Genomic DNA, 16,674 nt, shown 5'->3' on the forward strand with positions numbered 1-16,674 from the left:
TGCAGTATAAATGGATGAACCAGCATGACTGTAACAAGAGAAAAAAACGTTGCTGAAAGGGATCAAGAAAATTTTTCCAGATACAGGCACTGGGAAGGAAGATACTGCTTGTACCTACACTCACAGCAGAGTATTGAGTTAATAGGCCTGTCAGCAGTACAGTTATTATTTCTCAAGTGCTTTCTTACCAAATTTCTTTGATCAGACAATTTTAATTGTTAAAATGCTCAGCTAAAAACATTGTTTCTGCCAATAATTTTGATTTATGACATCTGTAGCTGTGTATATTAACATTTAGTCACAATATTAATCTTTTCTGAAAACATCTTAAATGCTGCGTTTATCATATTTTTTAATTCTGTGATTTGACAAATTACAGAAGAAGTAGAATCAAATTCTTATGTTCATTCCAGCCGGTTTTTACAATCTCCTTTTGCACTTAGTGGCTGGCTTGGATTAAAGCTCCAAGTAATCTTAAAAGAAAAATAATCAATTTATATTATGCCCATACTTTTTCATGTTTCTCATCAGAACAACCACTAATAAATTAGAAATAAATGAAATTTGAAAATCCAGTCCGACTGCACTTCGCTCAAGAAAAAGACAGCCTTTGTTAAGAAACATTCATGAGTAACTCTTATTACATGGTACAAATTGTTTTGCCCTTCATTTGGAGCAACTGGCAAGCTTTGTCAGTGTGCTTCAGATAATCTGGGCACACTTTTTTTTCTTCTCAAAGATGGTGGAAGCAGAATAAAGGATCTTCACAAAGTAAAAATCCAGATGACTGAACTAATTTTTAGATTTTATTGTATTTTTCTCATCCTTTCTTGCCTAGTCAAACAGCAGCTACAGCATCTTGTCCACTCAGTGTTGAGGAAAAAAAACCAACACAGATAATAGAGGGGACAGAGTTAATACTGTACAGCTGCAGGCGCCTCTTGGCAATCCCAGATCATGGCTCTCTTCTTCAGCTGCGGATGGGACAGTTTTTCAATTTATAAGAGTCATTTTAAAAAGAAAACAACTGATAGCATAAAAAAAAGAGGAAAAAATAAATTGTCTTAGTCTTTCTGTTTGCATCAGTCTGCAGTGGAAACAGGCCATAAAAGAAGAACAATTCATTAGCTGCTGGAGCTGGGAGGCAGATGAAGTAATTTCCTAAGTCCTAAAACTTCAGTTGATTGTGGAGCTGATAAATAGAGGAAAACGATGTGACAGGAGAGGGAATAGTGATTAGCTGGGAGGAAACCAGCAAATACCTTTGAAGAGCTCTAACTCTTCCAAGTTGTTTCTTAACACTTGGCAGCTGTGCCACAGCCAAAGACTGTCCAGGTGCAAGGAGTTCATGGATGGTATCATCTTTTCCCAAACCCCTCAATGCCTTCAACGTGGCACGCAGGAAGAGAAGCTCCTAAACTGAAGGCATGGAAAGTGAGAATGCTCTTGTTACCTGGCCCACCTGCTCCAAGTAACCCATGAGCTGGCAAAGGAGGCACGGCAAGAGCATCTCTCAAGTGGGAGATGGAGGAGAGCCTGTTTTAGCTCAGACAGGGAGCACCCAGGCACCCTACTCCCTGCCAGTGGGAAAGGGGACTCCATACATCACCCACCAGCAATCTCAAAAGCCACAACCTCTTTTAAATGGAGTTTGTTAACATGTTAACACACTAAAGGAGTTTCAACAAAAAACACATTAATATAAAGGTTAAACTAACAAGGTACTCTAACAAAGGACAAGAGGAATGAGTGAGGAAGCAGAGAAAAGATTATTCAGACATGAATTGTATGAATAAAACAGAAACCAGGAAAAGAGAAATCAGTTAAATGAATTCAGCCTCACACTAGTATTTTGAGGATTACAGCCAGTAGGACTCAAACTGCAACTTAGGACAACCTGAAAAAAATGTACTTAATGGTTGATGAAGAAAGGAATACTTGAAAATACCGAAAAGTTTATTGAATTCCTATAAAAAAGACAATAAGATAGGTAGTAGAAAGATGTCCACAACCCACATTTTATTACATTGTCACAAACAGAATGCACACTCTAATTTCTTCTTTTTTTTAGTTAGGTCCAAATGGTTTGAAAAATTACAACATAAACATAACAGTAAAAAAACCCCACTACATTCCAAGAATGTTGTACATTATTTGAAAACTGAACTGCTTAGAAGATGAGATTTATTAAGTAGCCCTTCTTTTACATCTTAAATCATAAAGATTTTGCACATTAAATGATATGACCCAAAAGCTACACACTGTAAAAAACTCCTTTTTTTTTTTTTTTTTTTTTAATATTTCTGCTGCCAGTTTGAGCTTTGGGTGTTAGAAACAAATGCAAAGTGAAGTACACACAAATGCATTTTTATGTAGTTCACAAGTGACCCTCCTTGTCAGATGAGAAAGCAGAAAGAAGCCTGAGACTCCTCGCCCTAAAACATAGATATAAGCAGCTCACAACTACTGAATTACTTTTGGAGGTCCATTTTTATTCTTGGGAGCACTCAGGCATGTGCTTGAAGCTAAGCATGTCTTAAATATTTTCAGGAATAGGCATTCTTTAATTGAGGTTTCCATGTTTCCTCTAAAGCAATTGAAACTTTAATTAAAGATCCAGTCTCATGTCAACCCTGAAGTCTAGAACCTTAAAAAGAAGCTTAATTAAATTAAAAAAAAAAAAAAAATCACAGAAATGTCTCTGTCAAAACATTTTTTAAAAATGTGTCAAGTGAAAAGATTCTACCTATACTATGCTGCAAATAAATATACAGTCCAGAGGAAGGATAAAGACTTGAGCAGCAAACATTCAGGTTAAGAGTTTCACAAAGGAATTAAAGGTTCATTCAAAAGTTTTTAAAACAAGAAAGTTTGCTTATTTCACCACCAACTACTCTAAGAAGAGTTTGCCTCTCCAAGCCTAGCACATTTAAGGCACAGTCTGTGCTCTGCTGAGGGCTCTAACCACAACCAGCTGATGACTGTCACTCTCAGAGCAGCCTGCGACTGCCAGTGCCAATGATTCAGAAATGCTTAGAAGAATCAGCCAAAAGGAGAAGCAAATGCCAGGAGTTGGTCTGAGAAAGGGAAATTTCAAAAGGCAGGTAATTGTATTAAGCAACCATGTTTGGGGTCCTCTTTTTTTACCAAGTGACTGACTTTCTTGAAAATACTCAGGAATTCCATTACAATTTTCACTCGAGGACTGAGAACTCAGTAGACATGACAAAATTTCTCTCAACAAGAGATGATTAGTAGGGTATGACAAAATCAAAAGAACCAAGAGAGATGATATCAAAGATGAGTCTGTGACAGCTTGTGCCAGAGGACCCCAAAACGCCGACTTCAAAGCCATTGCAAGCCAAGAACAGTACCTGACACGCATTTCCTTTGTTAGCAAAATTTCTTTTAGATTGAAGAATTCTTCTGTGACAATTTTAATGTTCATAAGGACAATAAAGCTAACAAAGATATCAAAGCCTGGCACATTAATCAGAGCAAGAGTTAAAACAAAAAGGATGCATTATCTGACTCTTAATGTTATGCTTCGTGAATGTGAGCAACTACTTTAATTTCAGATGTATTTCAGGTTGAAGTTATGATTGCTTGGTACAAAAGTCTTCTGAGACTTATATTTAGGATTTCTCACAGCATCCTTCAGAGTAAAAGTCCATCTTTTTGACATAAATGATAAAAATCTGTAGCCACAATCAGCTGCAATTTTAATTTTACTACTTAACACAAAGCAACAACATAAATATGAAGCCGACCTACTAATTTCCTTATTCTGCTTCAGTGCCTGTATTTGGCAACTATATACTAATGTATTACTGATAGCAATTTAATGGGCCTATTCTCAGATTTCAGAGTTTTTTAAAAACCATTTTTTCCTAGGGTTCTCAGTTTATCATCCACAGCCTAACTCATACACTTTATGAAAGCTTTTGATTTCACACAGAACAGCAGATTACCTTCTGAATTGTCATTATGGAACAAAGGTATGTCCATCAAGCTCTTTTTTAGTTGTGCAATACTTCATATATATTTCATACATATGTCAAATGACAGAAGGAAACTAAACACCCCAAAGTCTCAGTATGTCATTCAGACGTCAAAATATGTCCCAATGCACTAAATACCTCTACTTTTGCTCAATGTTAATAACTAAGTTTACAAGATTGTCTACAAATGCTCTTAAGGAAAGAAGAAATTTTTGCAGAGCTCTAAAGGTACATGAAACAAATTCAGTCTCTCTATAATTTTTTTTTCATGTGTTTCCAAAATGAGTCAAGGAACTACTGTAAAGAAAAGCAAATTTAAGATTATATGCATAATATATAAATGCCTGTCATCTAGAATGCTCTAATACAATGCTTCATCTTTTTTTCTGTATTTGTCAGGCTTTTTTTTTCCCACAAAGTTACCGAATTCTCTTCTGGGCCTGTATTTATTTTTGTGAAATATCTTTTATATTACTCGGTATTTCTCAAGCTTGTGAGATTACTAAATTCAACATAATTAAGCTTTCATTGTGCAATTCTGGCAGAAAGTATATATACTGGAAAACCATTTTCAGAGTTGAGATAGTCTTTCTTGTAGACACAATTGCAGGATTTTGATGTATTTCCTTGCTTTATCAGCCATATCAATCTGATGCAATCAGCACTAACTTGCTTGGTTTTTCCCTAAATAAAGCATATACACATACAAAAGAGAACAGAATCAAATATAATACTTGTCTATCTTCCACACAGCTATATTTTCCTTTTCTTCTGGGGACTGCAGTACTTTGACTTCTGGCGATTCAGAATGGACAGCAATATTTTGCAGTCAGGATATAAATCCTACTTTAACCATTGTCACTAGTGATAATGAAAATAATTCTCTTTTACTTACTCAAAAGAAAACTGCTTTGCAACAGGCATGAGAAATGTTTTACTACTAATTTTGCTAGGTACTTCGTCATTGTACGTGACTTAATTATAGAGAGTATTTTGTGAAAGAAATTGCTCCTTACATCTGTACTTCTCTTCCAGAAGGCCCTTAGAAAGGGACATCAAGCCAATTTTCAGGGACTGCACTCGAATTTTTCCAGTTCGGCCACTGAAATTATAAAGACAAGACAATTTAATACAGTTTCATTTTATTTCATTCCAACTCAAGTATATTAAATAATACAAAGACATTGGAGAGTTATATTTCAAATATACTTCAGAACTCGAAAAAAACATTAACACTAAAGATCACATTAAGCATTCTTCCCTTACAAAAGCTCGGCTTGCCTTCCAAGTGATTTTACATGTCAAAACAGCTTGTATTACTACAAAAGGACAGTTAGTTCTGCAAAGTTCTGAAAACTATTTATTAATGTGATATACACAGAAAAAAACATATGAGCACGCAGCAGGAAGGCCTATTACTCAGTGGGAAACACAAGGACTGTAAAATAAAACCAAGTCTTCATATCACAGTAATTATATATATTTTCCTTCTATTTTTTTTTGTTTTGCTTAGGGTTTTTTGTTTTGTTTTGCTTAGAATGTTCTGACATACACAACATCAAGACATAGACAATCACATGCACTAATTCAATGATTTGGAGCTGTCATTCTTTTTAAGCAATGTCACTTCAGGCTCATCTTGCCAAGCGTGAAAAAAAAAGTATGTCCAAACCTAAAAAGCAACTTGAGAACAGATAAGTGAATACTGTTAAGCCTACAGGGCAAATGCTGTTCAAAAAGATACTAAAACAACAAAGCTAGCTTACAGGGAAAAGGACAATTTTGAATTTCAGAAGATCAATGCAGAAACATATTCTTAAAAATTCTTGTTTCAAACATGGAAAAACATGACACAATTTGTCTTTAAATGAGATGCAACCAAAAAAAAATCAGAATAGTTAAAATTAGGTTAGCTGAGTCATTCCCCAACAAGTAAGATAACACTAAATTTAGTATCACCTCAAACCTTACTTTGCTCCTTTCTGCCATACAGAAGTTATATATACTTTAATTACTTCTGAAGTGGTTATTACATATCTCTTTCTATCCTATCCATTCAGCATATGGTCTGCTGTCTGATTTACTTCACAAATGGTGTGCTGAATACAAAATTAGTAATTTACTCCTGGGTTCTTGATAAAATAGCTAGGCAACTTACAAATATTAATGCATTTGTCTTCACAACATCATCTAATCTGGTAATACCAGACAGCAGTGTCTTCATTCCATAAGATGGAACAGAGGTACAGAGAAATTATTGCCAAATTAATCAGAAACATCTATTACTTTTACTGCCTAGTTGGAAAATCAGGACCCAATTTTCCAGAATGTTACAAAAGTGCCACCTTTTTATATATTCAAGCTTAGCTTCAAATTACCTCTTTCAATCACAGACACTACATCATTCTGGCATACCTTGCCATCTAAACGGCTCATTTTACACCCTGATAAAGTTATTTCCCTATTCCTTCCATTTATGGTTGTTTGTGCTTTAAATTTACATTCATCAGGTAAAAGAAGTGAACATTCATTTGGGTTTGATTTAACTCAGGACTGACCACATCATTTGTTTATGAAAGACAGAAAGTGAGACTTTGCAGCTAAAAGATCAGGGCACAAATGTCAATGCTTCAAGCTTCTCCTGATTTCAAGAGATTTCTGCAGGGTTTTTGAAAAACTTCCTTCACACAAAAAACCATTTTGTCAATAAATTACATACATAATTACAAAGCCTGCAATATTATTTGCAATAGTATTTTTCGAAAGAGTAACATATTCACTCCCATCTTTACTGGAAATGAATATTAGCACTATAATAACATATATACAGTAAAAAAACCCAACACACCAAAACCAAATGTCACACATACACCCTCTCTCCCCCTAAACCCATAGTCCTGACATTTTCAAGCCAATGGTTTAAGTTTTCCCAGCTTAGTGAGTCACAAAACCACTGACATTAGGAGAGTCCTCCAGAGAGCAATGCCCCTGCTCAGTCATGTAGAGCAGGTTTTCCAGGATCATATCCCACCACCTCAGTATCTTCAAGGATGGAGACTGAACAGGTTCTCTGAATAACCTGTGGCACTTTTTGATCACTCTTACATTAAAAACATCTTTTTTTCATATGTTTAAGCAAAATTTCCCATGTTTCAGGTTGTGCCTGCTGCCTCTTGTCCTATCACTGCACACCACTGAGAAAAGCCTGGGTCCATCTTCTCTTCTTCTCCCATTGGGTATTTATGCACACTGATAAGATCCCCTTGAAACTTGTCCCATCTCTCTCAGCCTCTACTTACACATCTACTGATACAATTACTCAAGGTCCTTGATTGGACTCATGCAGTTTGTCCACATCTCTTTTGTCCTGGGGGAACCCAGAACTGGACCCAGGACTCCAGATATATCTCACCAATGCTGAGTAGAAGTGCAGGATCACCTCCCTCAACCTGCTGGGAGACTATAAGGCTACTTTGCCACAAGTCTGTCTTGCAAAGTGCCTCTGAATGGCAGCACAACCATCTAATTGTCCTACATGTACAAACACGTAAGAATCAAGGCCTTATATTGGGAAGGTTCCAGAAACTTTTTAATTTCTGAATTCAAAAAAATTTATAGGTCATATATACCAAAATGTCAGCACACTATTCAGACTCATTATAGCAATACAAGCATGCTTGTCATTACAAATTCAATTGATAAGGCCACTTTAGGCAGCTCAGATTTTTTTTGCTCTGATCCTGATGAAGGGGAGCCTGAATCTATTCCTTTCTCTAAATAACTTCCTACTACAGAGTTATGATCCAAAACTTCTTGACAGACAAACGCAGCCTATACCATAGTCAAAACAGAGGCCTGTGAAACCTGTAAATTATAAATGTACTAATCAGGATATAGTTAATACTAACTTGTTGAATGTAAACGTAAAAACTACTGTTTACCAACAGTGGTATGCAAATATTTTGTTGCATTATGATGGCATAGACATAGTGTGTATATATATATATATATATATTTATATAAGCATCTTATAGAAGTATGTGAATGCCAAAGGGACAACCAGTGATGGGCACAGCTGCAGACAGGAGTTACCCAGATTAAGAAAGAGTTGTCAGACAGGCAACACGATTAATATAAGAGATTGCAAACAGGAATACACAATGAAGAATCTTGGAAAACAAACTATAACATGAAGTCTAGATGAGCCCTATGTGCCTGGGGGAGGAGGGACAATAGCATAAAAACATCGGGTACTAGCAAGGAAAACTAGAGAATGAAGATGAGCCAGAGCCATTCAGCCTTCTCTTGTCAAAGAGCTCTCAAGCCTAGACAGCACTGGCACTGCAGGACTACCAGGGACTGCAGCTCTCACTTATCTGCACAACCCAGCAACACGAGGCAGCCTGGTAGATGAAGGAAGGTCAGCACAGACACCTCCCCTTGATCACCCACAGACAAGACAGACAGAGGAGCTCATTTCCCTGCCTTATTGAGGGCTAGAACCTTCCCAGAGCCTTCTTACTGCTATCACAGCCTGCTAAGCTGCTCCCACTGAGTGCTCTATGAATCCAAAGAGCCATCATAAACACAGGGGATGCAACTGGAGTGCATGCAGAAAACTTCCATCAGCTACTGTCAAAACCAGGGCGTAAAGTTAAGGCTGACTGAGCAGATGTCTCATCCTCATTCCCCAGAAGTTCCGATTTTACTGAAATGAACATGTTGGTAAGGCCTGGGATATTAACTCAGCCTGGTGTTAGAAGGTGTATGAGTGCAACAATAAATAACAAAGTTGTGAGTCTTCAGGGGAAGATCAGGATGCACAGAATGATCATGAAAGACAGCTTTGATCATATGGAAAATGTCAGCACAGATACCACATATACTCTTCTCAGACTAATGTACCAAAGAAATTCAATTTAAAAGAAGGCATTATGAAAAGTATCCTAGCATTAAAAAAAAAAACAAACTACCAAACAAACAAATACCCCCAAAACCAAAGAAAATCTAAAAGTTGAAACACAGGAAGTCAGATGAACATAAAAGTTTATGGGTAATTCTGATTGAAATGAGTCAGTGCTCTGAATCTGTACATATAGAAACAACTCATTTCAAGGGGTGTTAAGTTATTCCATTAGTACTGAAAGCTATCAGTCCTTTTTATATAAATGATGTCTGGAGATTTCAGCAAATTTGACAATATACAGTTGAAAAGAAAAACCACCAGCTATTGCTTTTGGATGCTTTAAATGCAGGCCTAGCCAAAGTATTTTACAGAGCAAAAAATTTCCTTCACAGTTCTCATTTTAAGTATCAAGATATTTATCTCTCATTTAATTTTAAAATATAAATCTTTGGACTAGCCAAAACACAGAACTTTAAGTTGAGAAAATGTTTGTAAGGGCAGGTGTTGATGTCTGGAACAACCTTTGAGTCCTTGATGTAGTAAAAGTCACTGAGTAATTTTGGTGTTTCTCTCCCCTGCTCAGAATGAATAATTCCTAATGTGTCAGAAAATACCAGAACATAACAGACCTTTTCTAAAAATAAATTGGTTCTTTTTAAGGGGCAAAGACATCTGCAGGTTAAGTCTGGAGAACTATTCAGTTTGCCATTAATCTATGAATCTGTGATTAAATCTCAGGTTAGCAGCATGTGACTAACAGATGCTTTTTGTTGGCCGTTTAACAACTTGACACATTTTATATGAGTAACACCAATGCAATATATACAATAGAAATGCCAAGACACAAATTAGCTCTTTTGTAAAGGCCAGTTTAGAAAACATAATAAAAAATTCCAGCTTAGAATTGGTGTCTGGTCTTTTAGCATTTCTTTTTCTTCCTGGAGTGAATTTGAAAGGGGAACAAGGAAACACACTGTAAAACAATCTTCTCTTAGTAAACCTTCATCCTCAATTTTTCAAAGTTTGAATAAAGACTCAAGTATTTAACGGGCTTGAAGAATTATCTATACTACGTTTTCAACATAATAGTCAAGGGGAAATGGGAGAAACTGGAAACGTTATTGAAAGAAACGTTTGCTGCTTACTAAGTGCATTTTAAATATGAATAGATTAAACAATTGACGTCTAACGGAAGTTAAGAAGCAAAGGTAAGCTGAAGAAAGTGTAGGAGATGTGTTCAGACTGAAAGAAAACAAAACTCAGCCAGTATCTAAAAAAAATTTCCTGACATTATTACGTCTCTTATTCTAAATTGCCAATAACATTTAAGTCAAACAATTCACTTGATCTACTGCTCTATTTGCAAGTGATGTGTTTATTTACTCACAATACAGAATTCTCCAAAATAAAAATAAATGCAGGAAGAAATCCCAGTGAATATTTGATGGACCCTCTAATTTTTCAGCAGTAATGGGGAGAAGTCCAACTAACAGAAATGCCACAATATTTAACACCAATGTTTGAATGCTAGTAGCCAGCACATAAACGACAAACGATTCTATGTATTCTGTTCCCTCCTTCCCTCTTCCCTAAAACCAAAATAAATTAAAATATCAATGAAGTATAGGAGAACTGGCATGCAATCCTCTGAGGGGAAAAAAGCAAAAAGCTATGAACTGTTAGAATTTGGCACTGAGTGAACATATTGAAGAGAATGCATACATCTACAAGTAAAAGCTCCCATTTGCAAAGCAGGTATAAGAATTTTTATGTCTAGTCAAGAAATACTTTTGCTCAACTTCAAGTGAGGAGAAAGAATATAAATTTTGTAACCACCCTCATGAAACTTAGAAATTCTGATTTGTAATTCTGTTTATAGATCTGAACTAAAGCACATATTCAATCAGACACAGTGAAGCAACCACAACCTGTACTGCACTACTGAGATTTTAGTCAATTCTGAAAGAGTCCTGAAACGCCTTTGATGAAGCAAGCTAAGGAGACACATTTTAGGGCATGGAGGAGCTGATGGAAACCAAGTCTTTCCCCAGTTTTTACAACACAAGGGAAATAAGAATAGTGAATGCCACTAAGAAAAATAAGCAACAAACTCATGACTCAAAAGCACAACTCAATAAAAGCAGTTTGCTTGCAGGTCACGCAGGCTGACATAGGGTAGGGCAGAGAGGGCAGGGTTCAATTTCCAGCAGAAGAAAGGAGGGGCTCAGAAAGAACTGGCCAAAACCACAAGGGGCTGATAGAGTGGATGTTTTTTTGAGACTCTCTCTGGAAACAGCAAATGCGTATTTAAAAAAACCTACAAATTCTTACTGTAAGCATCCCAAAATATTCTTGAGGCAAACTCAATGCCCTTGGGAAATAGAGCCTTGCTGCCAGGACAAGGGCAGGTGGACCATGTAACATCAGTCCTCAGAACTGATCCATGGCAGGAGCTGTATGTGCTGGAATGGAGCCAGAGCTAGGGCACTGCTGGCCCTCCACAATCAGACAGGCTTTAGTGCTGAGATCACAACAACCTCCATTCGATAGAGGACTCAGGACAGGGAACTCAGCCAGGATTATGAGCATAAATAACTAAGTGTAAAATGCATGAAAAAGCTGTCCCCACCAATGGCAGAAATAGAATCTGATATCAATGGCAATCAATCTGGGAATATTCACAACAGCAACACAACTAAAGCAGTGTCCTAGCTCTCTACTCACATACGCATTTCTTGAAATCCTTTCAAAGTTTCTTTGGTAGTAGTATAAAAGCAATGTAATCTTAGTTCAGTGCTGAGCAGGGCAGCATAAGAAACGTCCTATTGCATGCAACTGCACTTTCATTATGGAGCCAAAAACATCAGAAGATAACTTTTTAATAAAGAAATTTTTAAGGCTTTATAATTTATAATTCCTGGGGGTACACACTGTGACAAAAAAAGTCTTACCTATCATACACATTGAGTAGCCAGTTAAGACACATGTCTACACAGAGAGGAACATTCACCATGTCTTTGTGTTTTTCTTCAAGTCCACTGTAGATGGTAGTGAGACAGCTGATCACATCCTGGACACCAATCAGCTGATCATTTTGACTCAACTTGTGCTGTTTGAAAACTTCACTTGTCATGTTCAGGTCCAACAGGTCCACTAATAATAGATTTAAAAAAATAATAGGATTTTTAAAAAAAGAAAAAGAAAAAAAAAGAAAAAAGTGTGAATACAGATGCCTGAGTGTAACATTGACAATAATTGTTCATGGGCAAATTGTAGCAAACACCTAGCCCAGTGGCTTTTGTTTAGTAACGTTATAGTGACAAACCATTCTCCGTGACAAGTCAACAGCATTTTGGCACAAGTTATTTAAAATAACTAGAATAAAAATATCATAATGATGCTGCACAGCTCAGAACAACACCAAAATAGCTGCTAAAGTAGTCTGTGTAATTAGAGGATTCCAACTTTGGATACACACAGAGAGAATTCACTAGGCTTACAGGATTCTTCATATTTACCATAAAGCAGAATACTAGAAAATTACTTTAACTTTTGATCAAATGTAAAGCAAAGCAAATTCTTAGACAAGAATTCTTTCTTAAAGGTGGTAAAAGTGTACTGAGGCCTGATTAACTGAACAGTGTTACTGAACAGTAGTTGCTAAATTAGGGTTTAAAAGAAAATAGAGAGAGGGACACAGGAAGATTATTTATTGTAGTTTTCCAGAACGCTAAATGCTATGCTTTCTTGAAAAATATTTTTATCTCTTTTATTACAGAATTCTTTCTATAAGCAGTTAGTGTTACAATGGATATTTTACAGGAGAAAAAGGATTTTGCTCTGAAAATGATTCAAATGTGATTGTGAAAATCTGGGGTTTGTGTGGTGAAAATAAAAGGCCATCAGTGAGCTCTTCTGACTCCTTTTGCAAAAGGAAGTGGAAAAGATGAAACATCAATGGTATAACCCTTAGTGACTTTTTTTACAGAAACAAGGACTTTAAGTAAAAAAATAGTTGCAATGTAATAGTATGCTTACTACAATATACATAACATGCAATATAGTAGAAGCTCATACTGAGCTGTTTGTGAAGGGTCAGTAATACATTTGCACTATAAATGTCATCTCTCAGATGAAAACAAATCCACGTGATAGTCTCTGACATGTTGTGAACTGCTCTTCACCAATCATCACAACAAATCATAAAATCAGAAAATTATTTTTGTTGGAAGGGACCTTAAAGATTCCCTAGTTCAAACGTGTCTGCCATGGGCAGGGACACCTCCCACTAGATCAGGTGGCTCAAAGCCCCATCCAGCCTGGCTTTGAACACTTCCAGGGATGGAGCATCCACATCAACTTCTCTGGGCAAGCTGTGCCACTGTCTCACAGTAAATAATTTCTTCCTAATACCTAATCTAAATGTCTCCTCTTTTAGTTTAGAACTGTTTCTTCTTGTCCTATCACAATCTGTCTGTTTAAAAAAGTTACTCTCCCTATTTTTTATAACCCTCCCTTAGGTACTGAAAGGCTGCTCTAAGGTCTCCCTGGTACCCTCCTTTTCCACGATGAAGAACTTTAGCTCTCTCAGCCTTTCCTCAGAGGAGAGGTGTTCCATCCCCCCAATCATCCTCATTGCTTGCCTCTTGACCTGCTCCAACAGGGCCACATCTTTCTTGTGCTGAAGATACCAGATCTGGATGCACTATTCTAGGTGGGATCTCACAAGAGCACAGAGGGAGAATAACAGTGTTAAATAAGGACCCCAGATCTGCAGCCTGTGCAAAATGGGTAATTCTATCTGGGCAGGAAAACAAGTACAACAGAAAAAGAAGCAAGAGCAAGATAACATTAACCACTATAAGCAATTCTGCCAAGAACTCAATGATCATCTACCAAAAGAAGTTTACATTCCAAGCCCCTTTTCCCCCATCTGCCCTTTGTCACATCTTTGTAAAGTGAGAAACAGTACCTCACAGCCCTTGTCTTTGCTCTCCTGCAATAAAATCAGTACATTCTGTTCTGACCTCACAACATCAGATTTGCAGGGGCTTGCATTTGTTTGTTTTTCATTTTCTTTCTTGTTTGTTTGGAGATACTTTAAGCCCTTCTCTTGGGCTTGCAAACAAATGCCAGCCATGTATTTATCAAAGAGGAAGACTGGTAATTGCAGAAAACACCTTGCCACTGGTTTGACCTGAGGTAGCCCAAGTGTTTTGCAATACACTCACTGCAGCATCATCTTCTACAAGAGCTATAAAGGATGTGATATACTGGAAAAGGCTCACCAGACCAATTTAAAAACAACAGGAACCCACAAACAGTTCATAGTGTAACCCTGACTACTTTTTGAGCTGTGGAGGGAATGGAGTGAAGCCAAGTGAGGGTAAGCTGGTAGCTGATGACATACATACTGAACTTAGGAGATGGCCACTTTTCACACCTTCCCTTCATGACTTCAAAAGCATCCATGACAAAGAAAACCCCGTAAAAATTAATCCAACCAGTTTGCTGGTTTTGTTTTGGTGTTAGCTTTTATTTCAGGTTTGGGTTGTGGGCGTTTTTTGCTTGTCTTTATCTGGGGGTTTTTATGTTTTCTGGTTATTTTCCAACCTGTTTCTGTAAGGTACTTAATGGCTGGCTTAAAACAGGTAATTAGCTTCATAAAACAGGCTGACAGCACACAAAACCTGCCCTTTCTAAAACTTGTGAAAATTCCAAAAGCTTTGGAATGCCAGGATGTTGTTGTCTTTGGGTTTGGCTTAACATTACCATCCTTGCACTGAAAAAAAGCAATTCAACAGACATTAAGCCTGCTAACTTCACATCTTGATCTGGTGCCATTAAGATCTCTCATTCACATTTCTGCCCGAGCATTCCAGAAGGACCTGGGAGAGGTACTGCCAGTATCTTTGTACTAAAAAAAAAAAAACCAACAATTCTGATGCTATACTAGTGCAAATTAAGCTAAATTTACACTTTTGGATGGCACTATCCAAAAAAGAAAAAGCAGAGGAAATTACTTCCATTCCTGCTTACTTCAGCACTTACCTGACTGAATAAAATTTGGGACAGGCATTCTGTCATGCCATTTCTGGCAGGATGCCTACACAGGTTTCAGTGCATTTTTGCAGTACCATTCTGCATCTGCTTAAACATGATGAATGACCAATCCTGCCTTTAAACAACTAATGGGCACAAGACCCATTTCTTCCCTTTCTGCAGCAAGAAGACTTTCCCAAAGAAAAAGAGAAACCATATCATTTAGCACTGTTAAAGCAGGTGCGAGCGACTGACTCAGGAGCAAGTAACTAGAGGCAGCTGCTAATGGCAAATTTAAAGCTGCTCTAGCCCCATGGAAAATAGTCAGGCATTACTGTGGAGATTTTTATTAACAAGACCTTGCAAATGATAGCAGGCAAAGAGACTGCACTCTTCCCTCAAAGAAGGAAGTGCTCAAAGCTCTCTTAGTCCCTGATGTCTAAATGTTCCATTTTTTTCCCCCTTGATATTCCTATTAACATTCTTAAATTTTAAATCACTTAGAGGAACTCAGCAAGAGAGTTCTGAATATACATGGTGATTTTGTTCCCTTTTTGCCTTTCAGTACTATACTTCAGTAGCTGGGGCATTATAATATCTTGAAAATGAGCTAAAGAATGCTGCACAAGAATAATATATAATCAGGACCTGGTGCTACACAATTGCCCAGTACATCTGCAACACAGGATACTCCCTTTGGCCCCATTCTTCTGCTACAGTGGGAAAGCACTCTCACTACATCTGCCCCACATAATTCAAGATAGAGAGGCTAAGAATTTGTTACTTCCAACTTGCAACCTTTCTCAGATTCCTGCAAAATACATACACATATGTATGAAAATTTTTATCTCTCCAAGAATCTACCTGTCAGAAAATAAAATAAGAAACAGAACTCTACTTACTCTTTCAAAAGGAGAATGAGGAAAATGGGAGTAACTTCCCTAGAGCTGCAGTTTTTTGACACTTGCCAAGAAGAGATATGGCAAAGTTTTCTAAAGTACAGTTCGCAAATGGACATTCTAGAGTGCAATTGTTCCTGAATCTGCTCATAAAGCACTTACACTGCAAAGTCAAAATCTATCAGGTGCAAGTGGAACTGTGCATCCAGCTCCAGCTGTGCTCTTGGGAGTTCCCACCAAAAATGCCTTTGACATTATACACATACTATGCCCGTGACAGCAATTTGTCACATTTTACAGTGATCTCCATTTTTGGTGATTTGTCTTGATATTTTTTTTTGCCTTTGCACATAAGCCTTTCTGAAGCATTCTGCATCCAAACACCTTTAAAATGCATCTGCAGTAAAAATTACAGGAAATATAATGGAAGACTAAAGTAACTCAGACCAAGAAATGAATGACAGTAGCACCGAGGATTACTCTTTCCTCACCTAAAAATAAAACCAGTTCTTTATCAAGTACACACGTATAAGAAAGACAAAGATTTTTTTTTTGGCTGTTGTCTCTTCCCACAAAGCACAAAGATAGAGTAAATAGCTTCATAGGTAATAATGCAGATTGGACCTGTAGAGAGGAAAGTTGAACTCCTAGCTCCTAGAGAAGCTGTGTATTCTCTTTACTTCTTACTATTTTCTTCTGTCTTCCCTTCCAGCTCCCTCCCCTGAAACTGGAGACAGTAGGAGGGCACTTCTGAAATCTGTGAATGAGGAGAGCTAACCATGGAAGCTCTTATAGAAATTTATATATTTTGCAGTAAAAGCAAGAA

General features: G+C 37.1%; 1 protein-coding gene across 5 annotated transcripts in view; it reads right to left on the reverse strand.

The window, feature by feature from the left end:
• Window positions 1-16,674, reverse strand: part of UTRN (utrophin) — a 344,257-nt gene that overhangs the window by 39,612 nt on the left and 287,971 nt on the right. For all 5 annotated transcript variants that reach the window (XM_014879021.2, XM_014879020.2, XM_014879022.2 and 2 more), the window contains 2 exons: window positions 11,859-12,060; window positions 5,018-5,103 (listed from right to left, as the gene is read on the reverse strand). In XM_014879021.2, coding sequence (XP_014734507.1) covers window positions 5,018-5,103; window positions 11,859-12,060 — 288 coding nt within the window. The remainder of the gene's footprint in view (window positions 1-5,017; window positions 5,104-11,858; window positions 12,061-16,674) is intronic.

Source organism: Sturnus vulgaris, chromosome 3, assembly GCF_052056855.1.
Source record: "Sturnus vulgaris isolate bStuVul1 chromosome 3, bStuVul1.hap1, whole genome shotgun sequence".
Classification (NCBI taxonomy): Eukaryota; Metazoa; Chordata; class Aves; order Passeriformes; family Sturnidae; genus Sturnus; species Sturnus vulgaris.